Source organism: Sorex araneus, chromosome 5 (assembly GCF_027595985.1).
Source record: "Sorex araneus isolate mSorAra2 chromosome 5, mSorAra2.pri, whole genome shotgun sequence".
In the NCBI taxonomy this organism is placed as follows: domain Eukaryota; kingdom Metazoa; phylum Chordata; class Mammalia; order Eulipotyphla; family Soricidae; genus Sorex; species Sorex araneus.
Window position 1 is genome coordinate 92,772,000 of NC_073306.1, and position 18,142 is coordinate 92,790,141.

General features: G+C 46.3%; 1 protein-coding gene across 1 annotated transcript in view; it reads right to left on the reverse strand.

Annotated features, from left to right (window-relative positions):
• The window catches only part of SLC22A15 (solute carrier family 22 member 15), a 107,463-nt gene that overhangs the window by 37,828 nt on the left and 51,493 nt on the right, over positions 1-18,142 (reverse strand). The window contains exons 3-5 of the mRNA XM_055139654.1: positions 14,476-14,608; positions 13,276-13,440; positions 670-799 (exon numbers count right to left, since the gene is read on the reverse strand). Of these exons, the coding sequence (XP_054995629.1) occupies positions 670-799; positions 13,276-13,440; positions 14,476-14,608 (428 nt within the window). The remainder of the gene's footprint in view (positions 1-669; positions 800-13,275; positions 13,441-14,475; positions 14,609-18,142) is intronic.

Sequence of the window (18,142 nt, forward strand, 5' to 3'; positions counted from 1 at the left end):
CTGAATCTGTGGCAAGATGTTGCCAGGAGAGCTGCCTTGCAAGCCTCAATGTATCTCTTGCTGTGTCCATACAAAAATAATTAGTATTAAGATGCTAATGAGTGTCTGAACTAAGGAAAGGAAAAAAACCTTAAGAGTCAGAAAGGGCTTTGGAATGCCCTGCCCTCAGGAAGGGCTTTCTTATGTTGATTTTGCTACCTGGCTGGGTGTAGCCTAGAGGGCAAGGTGGGAGAGACAAGGAGGAGGAGAGACAGAGAAACCTCCGAGAGGCAGCAGTAGATGGAGAGAGAGGCCGGAGCGGAGCTGGGAGTGCGGGAGATGAGAAAGATGGAAGATTGAATAAACGGTAACTAATCAGCAACCAGCTTGGTCCTCGTTCTTCCTTTGCCTGTCCTTTGCCTGTCCTTTGCCAACGGCCGTCCAGATCCAGTCCACACACTGCGGTTCCAGAGCACTGAACTCAGGTGGTGAGACAGAGCTGCCCGGAGAGCCCGAGAGTGCACACGCCCCTTGGCGTGCTTTAGTTTTTTACACTCGTGGAATTTAGTTGTTCACCAAAGTCAGTTCAAATTTCTGACAGGGAACAACTTCATGCATTGACCTGCGTGCATCCTCCAAGGTCATCCTTTCTACTTCACAATGAAAACTCAGAGGAGAAAGAGTACTTACAATGATAACAGAAAGACTATGGTTCCCTGTAGGTTAACCAGAAGGGCGAGGGTTCTCCAGGCACGGACAAAGTATCCCAACAGAGCATACTGGGCAATGCCAACTGCAAAGAAGAGACCACCAATGGATCCTAGACCAGAGAAAAGAAGACAGTTACTGGAGAAGGCCATCATCTACCCCATTTCCAACCAAAGAGACCTAGCCAGTTCCTTCCCTGTGGGATGGGAGATTCCTTCCCTCAAGAGCAAAGGGAAATAACACAAATACCAAGTATCAAATGATAAAATTGAGAGAGAAACCAGAAAATTAGTGGAAAAGGATGGAAGAAAGATGAAAATAAAAATCCCATGTAGTCAAGATGAATTTTAAAGGTTTATTCAAGTACTGTCTATATTGGCTAACTTAATCAGGCAGGGCCTGTACATAGTCTTTTGCAATGTATGACCAGGCTCTTAGGTCATAAAACTACAGCTAACTAAGAGTTCATCTTTATCACAGGGGCCATCTCTGAAACCCTGATCTTGGGAGTTTTGGGGAATGGGGAAGGGACCACACCAAGCAGTGCTCAGAGGCCATTTCCAACTCTGTGCTTAAAAGCAACCTCAGGTGATATCGGCTCAGGGATCATATGTGATACTGGAGATTCTATCTTGGACCCAGCGCCTTACCTTCTGCACTATTATTCTAGCCCTGAATCCTAACCTTAAATCACAGCCTATTCCCCAATTCTCCCTATTCCCTACTTAATTTATCACCATCGAATATAGGACATTTTATATGTATTTGTTTCTTGTCTTTCTCTCCCAGGCAGAAGAATATTAGCTCCATGTTGATTTTTGTCAACACTGTCACTGTCACTGTTATCCCGTTGCTCATCGATTTGTTCGAGTGGGCACCAGTAACATCTCTCATTGTGAGACTTATTGTTATTGTTTTTGGCTAATCCAATATGCCACAGGTAGCTTGCCAGGCTCTGCTGTGCAGGCGCGATACTCTCGGTAGCTTGCCGGGCTCTCTGAGAGGGGCGGAGGAATCGAACATGGGTGGGCTGCATGAAAGGTGAATGCTCTACTGCTGTGCTATTGCTCCAGCCCTTGTCAACACACTGATAAAAAAAAAAATTCAATGCCTTGGATTGTTATGGATTCTGTTTTCTGAAATAAATGCTGAGGTAGGTATTAAATCATCTGGCTTGCACACATTTGAAAACACTATCACTGTTAGTAACTGCTACTCTTTACTGGACATACAGCCTTTTACACACATTGTCCTGAAGGCACCAACATTATGAGCGCCCAGCTTTGAGAGTCTAGGGCACTCACATACAGCACAGAGGTGGGGGAGGCCAGACCAGCTCTGTCTGGGTGAGCACAGATGTCCCTGGTTTCCTCTCTGTCGCACCCTGCTATGGAAAGGCAGTCTTCTGTATGCCTCCAAAGCAACAGGGCTTTGTTAATCCTGTTTCAAACATTTCCTATAGGGATTGAGAGAGAGTGCAGCTGTTAGGGTTCAATTCTCAGCACCACACGTTTCACTGCTGGGTGTGGTTCAAAGGCTCCCAACACTGCCAAAGTGACCTGGGTAATTTCTAGGACTATGGAGTCTGAGAGGCACCACAATCTCCATCCCTTGCATTGAACTACTGACCAGGTTCAGTGGGACCCTGGTGACTCTTAAGCAGTGCTTGAAAGCCTCCCCACCACCACCGTTCCCAATTTCCTGCAACAATCTTGCTTGTCTGTTGGTTGGTTTGGGAGCTGCACCTGGCTGTGCTCAGGACTTACTTCTGGCTCTGCACTCAGGAATCGCACCTCGAAAGGTTCAGTAGACCATACGGGTACCAGAGATCGAATCAGGGTCAGCCACTTACAAACCACTATATTATCTCTCTAGCTCCTACAACAATGTTATAAGACAAAAAATAATGACTGGTCTGAGTCACCTTACAGTGAGAAAGAGGGGTCTGAGTCACCTTACAGTGAGAAAGAGGGGAAGCAACCAGAAAAGCTGATGTGCTATGCATTGTGTTGATTAACACGAAACAGAACATGTGGTCTAGTAAGGGGAAGGGGACAGTGTGATTTCCCTAGAAATTTAAGATAATCAATAGTTATTACCAGTTCATTAAAGTGCAGCATATAGCATCTGGCTTGCAAGAATAAGATTTTTTTCTTTTCATTGTTCAGAACAATCATGAGCACTCAGTATTCAATGACAATGAAAGAAGCCAGAGGCTGAGACTGTTTCAGAGGCTCAGACCATGGTTAGACCCTCAGTTAGCTACTGAATGGTCCTAGGAAAATCTCTGAGCCTTCTGCATCAGTGAAGAAAACCAGTAATGCCTATAATGAATGCTACACAAACGTTAGCTCTATTGTCCTGTCACAGCGAGGGTCTCCTCCTTATATTTACTCGCTTGCCATGGAAAAAGGCCATCTGACTGGAGTGGGGTGGCGCCAGCCCAAACTCCAAGTGGTCCTGGCCGCCGGAAGTCACGCCCTCGACCCACCCTCGGCGCCATCTTGCCACAACCAGCAGAGAAGCGGCCAGGCATTCTGGTGAGCAACGTGGCCCAGAAAATGCTCCGGACCCGAATTGGGGCCAACAATACCGGGGAGCTGGAAGGTGGAGGTGCAGCCAGCACACCTTCTCCAGATGGAGCCCTGGCGACACTGAGCAGCAACTAACATGGCTCCGGGATTCGGGACTGGGACACATCCGAGCCGGCAGCCGCGCGACCTTTTCTAAAACCTGAAAACATACAATATTTTAATGGAAAACTAATTATCAAATGCTTCCTTAGTAGGGTTATCTTGTTTGGGGGTGTAGCTCCCACAACAATAGTGAGTTTTCTGTTGAAATATGGAACATAATCAAGGGGAAGAGAAAATGAAGTGAAATTCATCAGTTATACAGTTGGGGTGGGGGGCGGGGGGTATACCGGGGATTTTGGTGGTGGAATATGGGCACTGGTGAAGGGATGGTGTTTGAATACAGTATAACTGAGACATAAACCTGAGAACTTTGTAACTTTCCACATGGTGATAAAATAAAAAAAAAAGATAAATAAAAATTGTTGGAATATTTCTCCTTTTTCAGCTGCCTGCTGGAGTTAATTTCAGAGGCAGTTTCCCTTTTGTCACAGAAACCTAGCTGATCTTTGACAGGCAGATCTTAGGTGCTAGCCAGGCTTGACTTGACATTGTAGATTCCAGGCTCTGGCCCAGCCTAGTCTTTGGGATGTAAATTTCAGGTGCTGGCTAGTTTGTAATTGACATGTAGATTTCTTGTGGCAGCCCAGCCCGGTCTTTGGGATGTAAATCCGAGTGCTTTCAGCCCAAGGAATGCTTAGGTTTTGGTTTTGTATCTTCTTTCTGGGGGGCCTAGATTAAGGGCCTGCAGATACAAGAGAATTATGTTGACTCAATGTTCTTCCTGTAAGATCTTTTGGCGCCTGGTGAGGGGGCGGAGAGTGTATAGAGGGAAGATTGGAATAAACTGCAAGTGATACCAACCATCTTGGTTCGTTCCTTCCTTCGCCTGCCACATCATCGCCATCAACCTCCCCGGGGTGGGGGAAGCGGCCAGAGGCTACCGAACTCGGGTGGCGGGAGAGACAGCTGCTGCCCTAGGCCCTGTGCCTGGCTCGGTGCGGTGAGGCGTCCCTTCCCTCGCCCGCGCCTTTTCTTTTTTATTTTTATACAAAAAATAATTTATTCTTGGAAAAAAAAAAGAAAAAGGCCATCTGGAAGTTTCCTGGAGTGAGGATCTATTACAAAATATTGTGAATTTAGCCCTCTTTTATATTACAAGCACATTCCTTCTTACTTTTTGGAGGGTTTACCTTCCCTTACTTCATCTCAGAGGTCCAGTGGGGGCTGCCAACCATAGTTCCCCTAGTTGTGAGGTGACCCCAAGTGGAACCATCAGTTTTAACCTAGAATCTTAAGTATTGGACTGGGGAATATAACCTGAGAGGAACTGAGCCCCAGTTCTGACTGAGCAGAGAAGAGGAACTCAATATTCAATGACAGATCAGACTTCCTGATCCCTGGTACCCCCAAGACCTGGCTAATGTGTAATCTGATTATGCTAACCCAATGATGTCACTTTATTCATATTACAAAGCCCACTTAAAATCAGGAAGACTCTGTATCCATTGGATATGACAGGCAAAAGAAATGATTCAAAGTTTGATGACTTTAAACACTGTGGTGACATTACTATAGACAAAATTCCCAGAAAGTGATGGAGATTTAAGGGAAAGTAAAACAATTTTTATTAGAGGGGCCAACAGACATTCATACCTAGCATTCAGAAACAAGAATGCCAGGAACTGCAGAAATAGAGATGTGACACAAAGTTATTTGATTAAAGTTAATAAAAACCAAGCTTCTTAAATCACCACTTTTATTTTATTTTTTATTAATTTGAAGCCTGCTCAGCTCACACTAACAAAATTTCTTTTTCTTCAAATTAAGTTTTATTTATTTACTTGGTTTTGGAGCCACACTCAACAATGCTCAGGGGTTATTTCTAGCTCTGCACTCAGAATTACTCCTGGCGGTGCTTGAAGGACCATTTGGGATGCCAGGAATTGAACTTGTATTGACTGCATGCAAGGCCTTTCCTGCTGTATTATGACTCAGGCCTGGACACTAACAAAATTCCTAGTGTATAGTTCTGTATGGGCTGGAGCGATAGCACAGCAGTTGGGCATTCACCTTTCACGCGGCCGACCCGAGTTTGATTCCTCCACCCCTCTGAGAGCCTGGCAAGCTACCGAGAGTATCTCGCCCGTGCAGCAGAGCCTGGCAAGCTACCCATGCATATTGGATATGCCAAAAACAGTAACAATAAGTCTCTCACTGAGAGACCTATTACTGGTGCCTGCTCAAACAAATCAATGAGCAACGGGATGACAGTGACATGACAGTGACAGTGACATAGTTCTGTATAGTGTAGACATGGTGTAGAAGGATGACTTCATTTCCTGCTATTCAATTCCAATCGAAGCAATGTGATTTACAACATCGTTCATGATAGTTTCAGGCATACAACATTCCAGCCCAATACCCAGCACCAGAGGGTCAGTGTCCACCCACCAATGTCCCAAGGTTTTCTCCCACCAGCCCTCCAAGGTAAGCTCAACTCTGTAGGGCCAACTTGCACGTTCCTTTGGTCTCTCTGTTAATCCCTTACTATGTTTCCTTCTATCCCACGCATAAGATAAGTCATTTTATAGTTCTATGACTTCATTTTTATAAATGGCACTAATGAACTTTCAGATTTTCGGGGCCAAGCTCTTTCTGTCCTCCCCACAGATTATCCAGGGAGCAAGTCCTGTATTCACCAAACTATCTCAAGGATATCCTCCTTCCACTTTCCTGACCTTGTCTAACCTGCAGCAGATCCTCAGAACCAAGCTTCTGGTAGGACCCCAGGGTGTCTGCTCTTGCTCCTCAGGATTTCCCCTAGCTGCCCCCCAGAGTAATATCTACATAAACAACAGCCATCATTCATCTGCTATATTAGCTCCTTGGCTTCTTACTACTTGGAACAAAAGCCAAGTTCCTCAGTTGGCCCATCAGGGCCTTACATCATCTTGTCCCTTTGTCTTTCTTCTCAATTTCAGCCCTTCATGTCCTCAGAGCACTTCATTCCTGCTTCAGACCCTTACTTCTTGCCGTCCCATCTGGAATGCTTATTCAGAATGCCACACACTGTCTTAAGACAAACATCTACTCTGAGGCTTTCTCTAACAATCATATCAAATATAACTATTGCTCGTGGTTACAATTTAGTCCATGAGCCTGTTAGATTTTCTTCACCTTACTTATAATTTTATGAAATTAATTGATATTTGACCTACATTTCCTGAGGAAAAAAGCTCCGAGAGTAAGGACCTTCCCCCATCCACCCCGATCTGATTCACCCTTTTATCCCAAGTGCCTGAAAAAACAATATTGTACATAAGAGCATCTGTTTAATGAAAGAAAAACAGATATTCAAACTCTGTGAGGTTGGGGTCAGAACAATAATATAGCGGGTAGGATGCTTCTCTTGTACACAGCCAAGCTGGGTTCAATTCCCAGTATCCCAAATGATTCCCCAAGACTGCCAACAGTAACCTCTGACCACCACTAAGTGTGGCCCAAAATTTCCCAACCCCACAAAAAAAAAACTTTGCAAGGATATATTAACCATGCTTGTTTCTAGGTAAGTGGAACTATATGTATGCTTAATTTCACTTATATGAAGGTCCTGATTTTTTCAAATAATAAATGCCAATTTTTTAGTATATTAATATAAATAAAAAGTAAATACATCAATGTGGCATTTATAATTGCTTTAGTATTTTATTAAGCGCTACACTGCAAATTGTTCAAAAATGGATGTTTTCAAACAAATTATCACTGCAAAGCAATCTTAAGACATGGTTTCACTACATATTAAGTCAAATAGCCTTTTAAAAAATTATTTTGATTTTTTATTCATAACAGGCAGCGCTACTCTTGGCTTTACTCAGAGGAGTCACACCAGACAGTGATGGGGGAGAGGGTCCAAGCATGCTAAGGATTGAACCAAGGCCTCCTGATGCAAAGTATGCACTTCAGGGCTGGAGCGATAGCACAGTGGGTAGGGCGTTTGCCTGGCACTTGACCAACCTGGGTTCGATTCGCAGCACCCATAGGGTCCCCTGAGCACCACCAGGGGTAATTCTTGAGTGCATGAGTCAGGAGTAACCCCTGTGCAATGTTGAGTGTGACCCAAAAAAGAAAAAAATGTGTGCACTTCAGTCCAATGAGCTTCTCTCCAGCACCTCAAAAAACTCTTACAAACATTAATTATGCTAGGGTCCGTGATCGAAGGAACAAGTGCAACACAAAAGTGAAAGTTAAAGATTTAACACAAAAACAGGGGGAAGTTAAGGCCCACCTGACTGGAATGACTGCCAACACCAGCAGTAGGGGACCAGAAGGGGGAAGAGAGGGAAATAACTGAAATAGCAGACTCAGGGAAAAGCAGCCATCTCAAGCTGCCCCTGCCAGAAGGTCCCTAGCCACACCAAGGCCCATCAGTCAGGGAATATGCCAGTTGACAGTTGGGGTTCGGGGTATAATAGGGGCTCAAAGACATAGGGGCATGCTTTCACTCTGGGGACACGGCCCTGATCGATTGATGGATCAGTACCTGGACTCTGTGCTTGGCATGAAATAAAGCTCTGCTGAACTTTTGCATTTGTGTTGCACTCTTTCTTTAAATCATGGAGCCTAACATTTGGGGGTTCATCGGGATCTAATGATGAGTGTAAGACAGCACTAGAGAGTCACCTGGAATCTTCTGCAGGTGCCCACTAAACTGCGTCCTGATCCATCACCAAGTGAGGTGAAAAAGGAAGTAAACCAGTCTTCCCTCCCCGAGAACTGGAGGAGGACAACCTGTTCCACCTGTATCATGCCTGCAGCACCTGTGCTGGCATCCCTTTCCTCCCCTCTGAGGCAAGCCCTCCCCATATGGATCCAGATCAAACTACAGTCCACACACAAGTCAAAAGGGGGCTGGACCAGATCCCGGATTACCATTATCTTTCTCCTTACTTTCCTCCTTCACCATCAGATCCTACTGCAATCCGCCTCGGCCTATGGCCCATGTGTCCCTTAAAGGAGGTGGCACCCCCAGAAGGCAGTCATGGGCACCCTATTTGGTGTATAAACCTCTCACATCTTCCGATTCATACAAATGAAAGGCTCAACACAAACCTTTCTCTGAACATCCCCAGAACCTGATTTCTTTCCTGGAAACAGGTTTTCTGACCCATCAGCCCATCTGGGTTGATATTCTGTGTAGCTCCTCACAGAAGAGAGGGACCACATCCTTTGGGAAGCAAGGAAGGCGGTGGCCAACCAAGTAGCCACCCAGACCTGCCTATACCGCCAGGCTCCACTGGGAGGTCTCCAGGCTGCAGTAGAAAGCCCATCAATTTGTCCAAAATTAGTATGGTAATACAAAGTAAGGAGGAGTCCTCTGCAGCTCTCCTGGAGCGCCTTTTTGAAGCATATAGTATGTGCACAGTTCTATAAATCCAGGGGCAGTGGAAAATCAAAGGGCCATAAACACTGTCTTCATGACACAGTCTGCCATCAGACATCAGGAGGAAGCTACAGAAGACAGAGGACTCTGAAGGAAAGAATTGTTGGCATAGCAGAGAAGGTTTGTAATAACCAAGACAGACAGCAGGAGGACAGGCAGGTAAGGAGAAATATAAAGGTGCTGGCATTAAGGAAAAGGACAAAACCTTCCTGTGTAGAGAGGAAGGGCTGGGCCCTGCTGGATCCAGACCAATGCGCCCTTGGTGAAGAAAAGGGACACTGGACCTGAGATTGCCCCAAGAAGAAAGCAGGGGCACTGGCCAGCATAGACTGCCAAGTGTTGTGGCTTGGATCCTCTCCCCGAGCCTCAGTCTACAATTGGGGGGTGGGTGGAGGGGAAGTTGACCAAACTCATGGCTGACACCGGGCTCAATAGCTCAACACCGGGCTTCTTCCCTCAAGAAAGCTATGGGAAAGCTATCAGGGAAGAGAACTCTCGTTCAAGGAGCTAACCACCTGCATGAAGAAATGGGGATGCTCTTGAACTCCCGAAAGCAGGTGATGTCCCAATACCCAAGGCCAGGGAATAGACACCAGGTATGGGAATTCCTGGGGACCGTGGGCTACTGTAGCTCTGAATATGCTGGTTTGCTGAAATTGAGAAGCCCTCGTGCGAGCTCACTAAAGAAGCAAAGACTTTGGGTAGACTGATGAGGCCGAATCGTCTTTCCAGGAACTGAGGGGAGCCAGCACAGGACATCCCAGACATCAACAAGCCCTTGCACCTGTGGGGGGACGGGAGAGTGGGCATGGCAAAGGGAGTCCTGACTCAGAAGCTTGGCCTGTGGGTAAGGCCTGTCGCTTACCTAGAAGCAAGAAGCTAGACCCAGTGGCAGCGGATTTACTCCCTGATTCCAGATGGTCGCAACCACAGCCACTTTAGTCAAGGACTCCAGAAAACTGACTCTAAGATAAAAACTAGCCATCACAGCACCCGTGCCATTGAGCGACTGCTCAGGATACTCCTGACAGGTGGATGAGCAATGCTGGAGTGACTAGCTACCACACCTCCTCTTCAAGGAGCCAAGGTAACCTTCAAGCTTCCTGCTATACTAAACCCTGCTGCCTTCCTGCTAGACTAGCTGGTTGAAACACCCCAACGACTGCTGGGATGTTCTCGCCCAGATGGCGGGGGTAAGGCTGAACCTCAATGACACTCCCTTAGCCACCCGGATTTGACCTTGCTCACCAACGGGAGCAGTTTTGTGAGGGATGGAAAGCAGGATGCGGGAGCAGCAATCGTAACCGCAGATCAAACACTAGGCTGCAGCCTTGTCCCATGGAACCAGCCTTGCCCCACGGAACCTTGGCGCAAAAGGCAGAACTGGCAGCCCTGACCCAGGCACTAAGAATGTCCACGGGCAGGTGGGTGAACATCTACCCTAACAGCAGGTGTGCTTTCACCATAATCCACATCCACAGGGCCATACACCGGGAGCACAGACTGCTCACAGCAGAAGGAAAAGGCATCAAGAACAAGGAAGAAATTTGGGACTTGCTCCATGCCATCTAGGAGCAGGAGAGAGTGTCTGTGACACACTGTCCTGGACACCAGTGAGGAGATGACCCGTGGCACAAGGAAACCACCAAGCAGATGACATAGCGAGAGATGCTGCCCCCAGCCCAGCACCTGCTCTTGCTACCCTTGCGGCCCCTGCTCTACTGGAACCACCCATTTACTTGAAAGATCTGGAGTCCCTGGGAAAACTGTCTGGGGTGACATATACAGGGCCTTGGGTGTAGGATGAGAAAGGGAGAGTGGTGGTGCCCTAGGTGTTGGGAAGGAAGCTGGTATGGCGAGTACATGAAACTACCGTGACAGCTCTCCTAGGAAGGCACTGTGTAACTCCCATCTAGGATGGCTAAGGGTGTAGCAGACAGATGTGTGCACCATCAGATTGTTAACCCTGGAAAGAAGATCTCAGTGGGGGAAAAGAGAGAAAAGGGAAAGACGCCGGGGATGTTCTGAAAAGTGCACTTTATAGAGATGAAGACAGGAAAGCACAGGCATAAGCATCTACTGGTATTCACAGACACCGCGGGTTGAGTGGAGGCTTGCCCCTCTCGCCATGAGACTTCAGGGTTAGAAACTAAGAAGCTCTTGAAATAGTTGGGAAGAAATAGTCCCTAGATACGGACTCCCCCTGGTGACAGGTTCAGACAATGGCCCAGACCAATCTCACAAGTTCCAGCAAAAAGCTACTGGCTCGGACTGGAAATTGCGTTGTGCTATAGGCCCTAGAGCTCGGGACAAGTAGAAAGGATGAATAGGACCCTAAAGGAGACCTTGATTAAATTAACCCTGGAGACTGGTGGTGTTGAGTGGACCTCCTTCCCTTCGCTCTTCTCCAGGCAAAGTGCTTCTCTTACCAAAAAGGGATAACTCCTTTTGAGATCTTACATGCTTGCCTACCCCTTTTGCCCCCGAAAACAGGAAGAAATCCTGGCTGAGATCAGTGGTCAGCTGTTCTCCATCTTTGCAGGCACCGAGTCAGTCTTACCCGAAGTGCACCCAGCTGTGTGAGTACTGGGGAAGGACGTAACAGTAACACCTCACAGTTTTAACCCCGGTGATTGGGTATGGGTTAGATGCCATCAAATGAGGACCTTGGAGCCAAGATGGAAGGGTCCATGTACTGTTATCCTCGCCACACCTATGGCAATGAAGGCAGAGGGAGGGAAAGCCTGGATCCACATAGCACTTCTGAAAGAGGTGCACGAAGTGGACGTTGACCCGGAGCGGCAGCTCTGGGAGCTGGTGATTGCAAAACCTGATGGACTAAGGCTAAGAAGGGTGGATTAAGGATCTGGCTTGGGCTATATCTACTGGTAGGAGTGTGGGATCTGGGAGACAGGGAAGACATGGGGGTTGCACACCTATGCGTCGGGAGCTGACCCTGGCATTGAGGTTACCATTCAGCGTGTCCCCATAAAATCTAGACCAACTATGGTACAGGAATCCAAGTTAACTGCAAAGCTCATTGCTTTGTGATAATCCTAATGTGGTGCCAGGATCTCGGATCCTGATATGGTGCTCGAATCTGAGTTACTACAAGGCTCATTGCTTTGTGTGGCCTTTTGGACACAGATCCCACATTAAAGGGAAAGAGCTGGGCGACACCATCTTGTATCCTCTTACAGGCTGTGGCTATAGGACCAAATAGAAACATCTTTGAACATTCCCTTCCCCAACCTGTGGGCCCAACCTCTCTGCACAAACTCCAGAAAGGAAGCCCATTACTTGGGTAGCTGAACTCATAGTTGAGACCACACAGCACTTGGAGTGTCCTTGGATAGACAGAGCCCTAACTCCTTGGGAATGGAAGCTGTATCAGTCCCTACTTATCCACTGGCTAGATCTCCCTACCAAGCCAAAGTGGAGGCCAAAGTTTAGCAGAACTTTATTTCACTCCAAGCACAGAGTCCAGATACTGATCGATCAGGGCCGTCTCCCCAGAGAGTGAGCCAGCCCCTACATCTCCAAGACCCTTTCATATGCCAAAGCGCAACTGTCAACCATTGACTGATGGGCCTTAGGGTGGTCAGGGACCTTCTGGCAGGGGCAGCTTGGGATGGCTGCCTTTTCCTGGGTCTGCTATTTCAGTTATTTTCTTTTCTCCCCCTACTGGTCTCCCAATTGCTAAGGTTGGCAGTCATTGCAGCTAGGTGGGCCCTAACAATTATGTTCAATATTGTTCTTGAGAATATAATGGAGTGATTAAAAATAATACAGAACGTGATTTCTAATTAAGAACTTAAACAATCAGGGGCTGGATTGATAATACCACAAGTGGGGTGTTTACCTTGCATGTGGCTGACCTGAGTTCAATCCCTGGCATCCTATGTGGTCTCCCAAGCACTGCCAGGAGTAATTTCTGAGTGCAGGAGCCCTGAATACCGCTGGCTGTGACACCCCCCTCAAAAAAAATTTAAACACCAATAAAGAAATGCTGCAATAGTACCATCTGCTGAGTTGAGAGAGCAGTAAATGCCAAATGGCCTATGAGGCAAGCATTCCATAAAAACAAGTCTCCAAGAAAGGAATCCCCAGTATTTCCTTTTTGGCATTATTTTTCAATTTAACATAGTTATACTGGCACTTTATCTCAGTTAAGCCACATCCAAGTATGAGCTACCGTGGTCTTCACCTGCATCGACGACATATTAAGATAGAAAGCAGGGATGCCATTGTGGGGGCAGTGATGCTCTTATAACAGTTCACAGGCAAGCCCAGAGGTACAGAAGTTCACTCGTTGTAAGGCTGGCCACAGAGATTATGAGTGACTTTTTCAAGGACAGAATAGACTCAGAAAAGCAAGTATAATATCTGGGTAAGGAGTCTCCAGTCCAAGCGCATTTGCACACTTGGATTAACCTGATGCCCTCCCAGGTGTGTGTGTGTGGGGAGGGGCAGCTGCCCACTATCATCGCCTTTGCCGAGATTGTGCAGTACCTGCAAGGGCCCAGTAGGCGGTGCCCAGACACTCGTTCAGCAGGACAAAGGCCACCAGAGACATCCCGCCATTCATCACACCCACCAGGAAGCGAGTTACTGCAAAGAATTCATACGTGGGGGAAAATCCATTTGCAATAGCAAATAAGATGTCAAGGGAAAAACCTAGAAAAGGAGGAACAGTATTTGATGAAAGTCATAACGATTTTTATCACTTTGTAAAGAAATCTTTGTAAATGTAAATTTTTGGAGCTCCCTTCCATCTTATTTTGGCTTCACTTAAAATTATAATGAAAAATTTCCTTTCTTTATTGAAAACATGTTGGATACTGTCAATCAGGAATGATTTTTAATTATTCTCAATAATACTGGAAACAAAGTAAAAACCTAAAGATCTCATATTCATTCAGCTGCTCAAGAAAACTGTTCTGAGTTCTGTGAAGTGCCTCTGAAATGAATCGGCAGATAGAGTATAAGGAAATCAATCTAGCAGACTGTATCTTCGTTCTACTTAGACACAGGCCTAAATTAGAATTTGGCATTTTCAGGATGCACCACCATCTACAAAAGCTGCTGATGCATACATCTGTCAATCAGCAGGCAGACTGGATGCTTTGAAATACTTAGCCAGGTGAAAAACTGAGCTAAGTTTGGCTCTTATTAAGAAATAAGAGCCAGTAGGACTGGTCCATGGTTGGAAATTTGCCACAAGGGGGAGAGGGAGTGCAATTAGGATGGAGACAGGACCACTACGACAATGATAATTGGAAATGAACACTCTGCACAGAACTGAGTGCTGAAGGGAGATAAAGCGATATGCATGATACCTTGTTGGTAACAATATTGCAAACCACAGTGCCTAAAAATAAAATAAGAGGGAGAAGAAAATGTCTGTTATAGAGGCAGACTTTGGGGCAGTGTGGCAGGAAATGAAGATTAGTGAAGGGATGGGTGTTGGAATATTGTATGAGTGAAACCAAATCATAAACAACTTTGTAATTGTATCTCATCATGATTTAGTAATAAAAAAATGAAAAGAAAAAAATAAAGCTTGGCCAGGATGAACTCTTGCTATAGAGTGGCCAGTTGCTAGAAAAATAAAACCCAGCCCCAAGTCTTCAACGGACTCCCTTACTGCTTCCCCGAGAGCCTTAGGGAAATAGCCCTCTCAGGCAGATCACAAGCACTCAGACAGGTTACCTGTGAGATAGACTTTCTTCCGTCCGAAGCGGTCTGAGAGTTGACCAAAAGAGATCACACCCACAAACACACCGCCGAAGAAGAAGGAGCTCGCAGCACTGACCTTGTAAGACCTGTTGGCAATTAAGAACCACTATAGGAAGCAAAAACACAAGAGACATTTGATCACCAAAAAGCTGGATGAATTGAGAGGTCACTTTAAAAAAAGAAAAAAGAAACAGGGGAGGAGATCAGCCACACCATAGTTCTCAGGAGCTATTCCTGCCTCTGGCTCGGGAATCAGTTATGGCTCTGGGGACCCTTGTGATGCTAGGGATGGAACCTGTTGGCCATGGGCAAGGCAAGTGTCTTAACCCCTGTACTATCCCTATGGTCCCAAGCTTTGAAACATTCAAATGCTGTTCAGCCTGATATTCTCCATGTGCGTCCATTTATAAGCAAACTGCATCATGCTGAGTGAAATGAGTCAGGAAAGGGACAGACATAGGATGTCTGGACTAATTTGAGGCATAAAAAAACATAGTATGAGACTAATATCCAAGGACAGAAAAAACAGGGGCCAGGAGTACTGATCCACAGTTGGAAGCTCTCCACAAGTATGTTGTGGGGGGTAGGTTGGGGGTAGAGAAGGAACCACTACGACAATAATAGTTCAAAGCTAGTTGGAAATGATCACTCTGGACAAGAACTGAGTACTGAAAGTAGGTAAAGGGAGATACATGATAACCTTTCAGTATCTGTATTGCAAACCATAATGACTAAAATGGGTGGGGGGAGGGGGAGGGGGAAGAGAGAGAGCAAGAGTGAGTGAGTGAGAGAGAGAGAGAGAGAGAGAGAGAGAGAGAGAGAGAGAGAGAAGAAAAGTGCCTGACATAGGGGCAAGGGGGCAGGGCAGGAGGGGGATGGGAGGGTAATGGGGGACAATAGACAATAGTGGTGGAAAATGTACACTGGTTAAGGGATGGGTATTTGGAACATTATAAGAATAAAACTCAATTATAAAAAACTTTGTAACTGTGTATCTCACAGTGATTCAATTAAAAAATGTTAAAATTTTTTAAAAATCTAAATGCATATCAAAATCCATACAATCCAACTTCCCTACCACATGTTCCACTATTAATCAAAATTTCCACTATTAATCAAAATTTCCACTATTGATCAAAATTTCATTGAGCATCCATCTTGGACACTCTCCATTTCTTTTGGTGAAGCTTGGGATCATTGTTTTAATGTGTTTGCACAGTCTTCTTTATACATCTTATTCCAGTATGGAATATGGGATAAAATCACAACTAATGATTTGGCTCTGCCCTTCAGCCTGAGTCTGTGCATTTCCTGGAGAAGAAACTGTCCTGCTAATTTGCCTCTCTAAAGTATGTGACTCAGTGGAATTACTCATATTAAAATTGAGAGTATAGTTACCACCTTTGACATTTTATCAGCATCCCAAACTGGCACTGCCCTCATGGAACAGTAACTCCCTCTCCTCCAGCCCAGCTCAATTCCAGGTACTACCTGGTATGGGGACTGGAGTGATAGCACAGCAGGTAGGGCATTTGCCTTGCACACGGCTGACCCGGGTTCAATTCCTCAGTCCCTCTTGGAGAGCCTGGCAAGCTACTGAGAGTATCCTGCCCTCACAGCAGAGCCTGGCAAGCTACCGGTGGCATGTTCGATATGCCAAAAAACAGTAACAACAAGTCTCACAATGAGATATTACTGGTGCCCGCTCAAGCAAATCGATGAACAACAGGACAGTACTACAGTGCAGTGCCACCTGGTACAGTACTGTCCCCGGAGTACCACCAGGGGCTGCTCCTGAGCACAGAGTTAGGCATAAGCCCTGAGCCCTGTAGGGTGTAGTCCAAACCCACTCCTCTAAAAATAACCCCAAACAGCTCATTGTTTGGAAATCTAGAAAATAAACCAGGTCAGTATCCCCGTACTAAAATACTTCTAAATTCCTTCCTGACCATTCTTATCATACAAGTCTTTTTTGGGAGGTAGGGGTTGGTTTGGGGGTCACACCTCACAGTGCTCCAGGCTATCCCTTTCTCTGGGCTCAAGGCTGGCTCCTGGCAGTGCTGGGTCACCATAAACAATACTGGTGACTGGAGCAGAGGTCAAACCAGGGTCAGCCACAAGCAAGACTTTCCTTTTGGGCAAACGATTCATACCACTGTCAACTGATTCCCCTAAACCTCCCTGGACCAAATTGGTATGTAATCTGGAGAATCACTGCCCTTAAAAGTAGTAATCAGAGCAAACAGAAATGTTCTTGAGGCTTAAGAATTTAAATGAGAAAATGATGGACGCAATATGAGAAAAGGCTGAAGCATGTTCAGACATTTTTTTGTTTCATTTGAGTGCTCAGTAAATAGTTGACTCACTTCTACTACAGGCTTATGAAGTACTGGAACAGAGGGGCTGGAGTTATAGTACAGTGGGGAAGGCTCTTGTCTTTTATTCAGCTGACCCGGGTTCAATCCCTGGAATCCCATATGGTCCTCTGAGCACTGCCAGGGGTGACTCCTGAGTGCAGAGCCAGGAGTAATGCCTGAGCATAGCCAAGTGTGTGCCCCCTGCAAAAAATTAATAATAATGATAAATAATAAAATACCCCCCCAACTATCTGGAACACAGGGAGGGACTGCAGATGTGAAGGATCTGGACAAGGTCTCTGCTCCATGGAGTACGACTTACAAAGGAGTCAGACGATGGCAAGAAAAACACCAAAAAGTAAATGCACAGGAAAAGGCCGAGATAGGGCCTTTTATTTTTCTTTTGGGGTGGGGGAGGGTATGGTTGGCCCACACCTAGGTTACTCCTGTCTCTGCACTCAGGAATTACCCTTGGCGTTGCTCAGGTGAGCCTTTGTGGGGGCAGGGATTGAACTCGGGCCAGCTGCAGACTAGGCAAGTGCCCTGCTTGCTGTATGATCACTCTGGCCCCACAATGGAGTCTTTTAAAGAAGGCACAGAGTTGGCCTCACCTGGGAAGGGGACATGTATGAGCTGAATGACAGTGACCAACTCTGAGAAGATCCTGGAGAACATGAGAAAACTATAGATCCCCAAATGAAGGCACACCAGGGTGCCTCAGCGGGGTAGCCTGAAAGGTGGGGCAGGCATCAGCTCACACAGGTCCCTGGAGCGTTATCTTAGTGCAAAGGGAAGGCACTGAGTTACTGGCTCTAAATCTCTAGAGCACCTTGGTCATTCTTAAAGAACACATCATAGTAAGAAAGTGGGAGCGGGGGCGGGGAGGAGATAACAGTGACTTTTGGACAAGAAATAGCAGTAGAATTACATTAGCCTGGGACGGATACCTTTGTGGGTGTTTTCATTTGCTTTACTGTCTTTTGCTGTGCTGAGAATTGACCCTAAGGCCTCACGCATGCAAGGAAGCACTCGACCACTGAGCTGCTCATGTGCTGAGCCTATTGGGATGGACTCTAAAGGCTGAACTGGCAGGACTTGCTGAGCTGGGGAGGTGGAAGGAGAGAAGGGAGGTTCTGAGATTCTTTGTAGATGGTAATGACCTTCAGGGAGACAGAGAAGGCTGCCATGGGGTCTCAGGTCTATGGTGAGGAAAAGAGCTTTGCTTGACCAGACACAGGTGGAGATGCCTCTAAAACGCCCAAGTGGAGAACATGGGCAAGCAT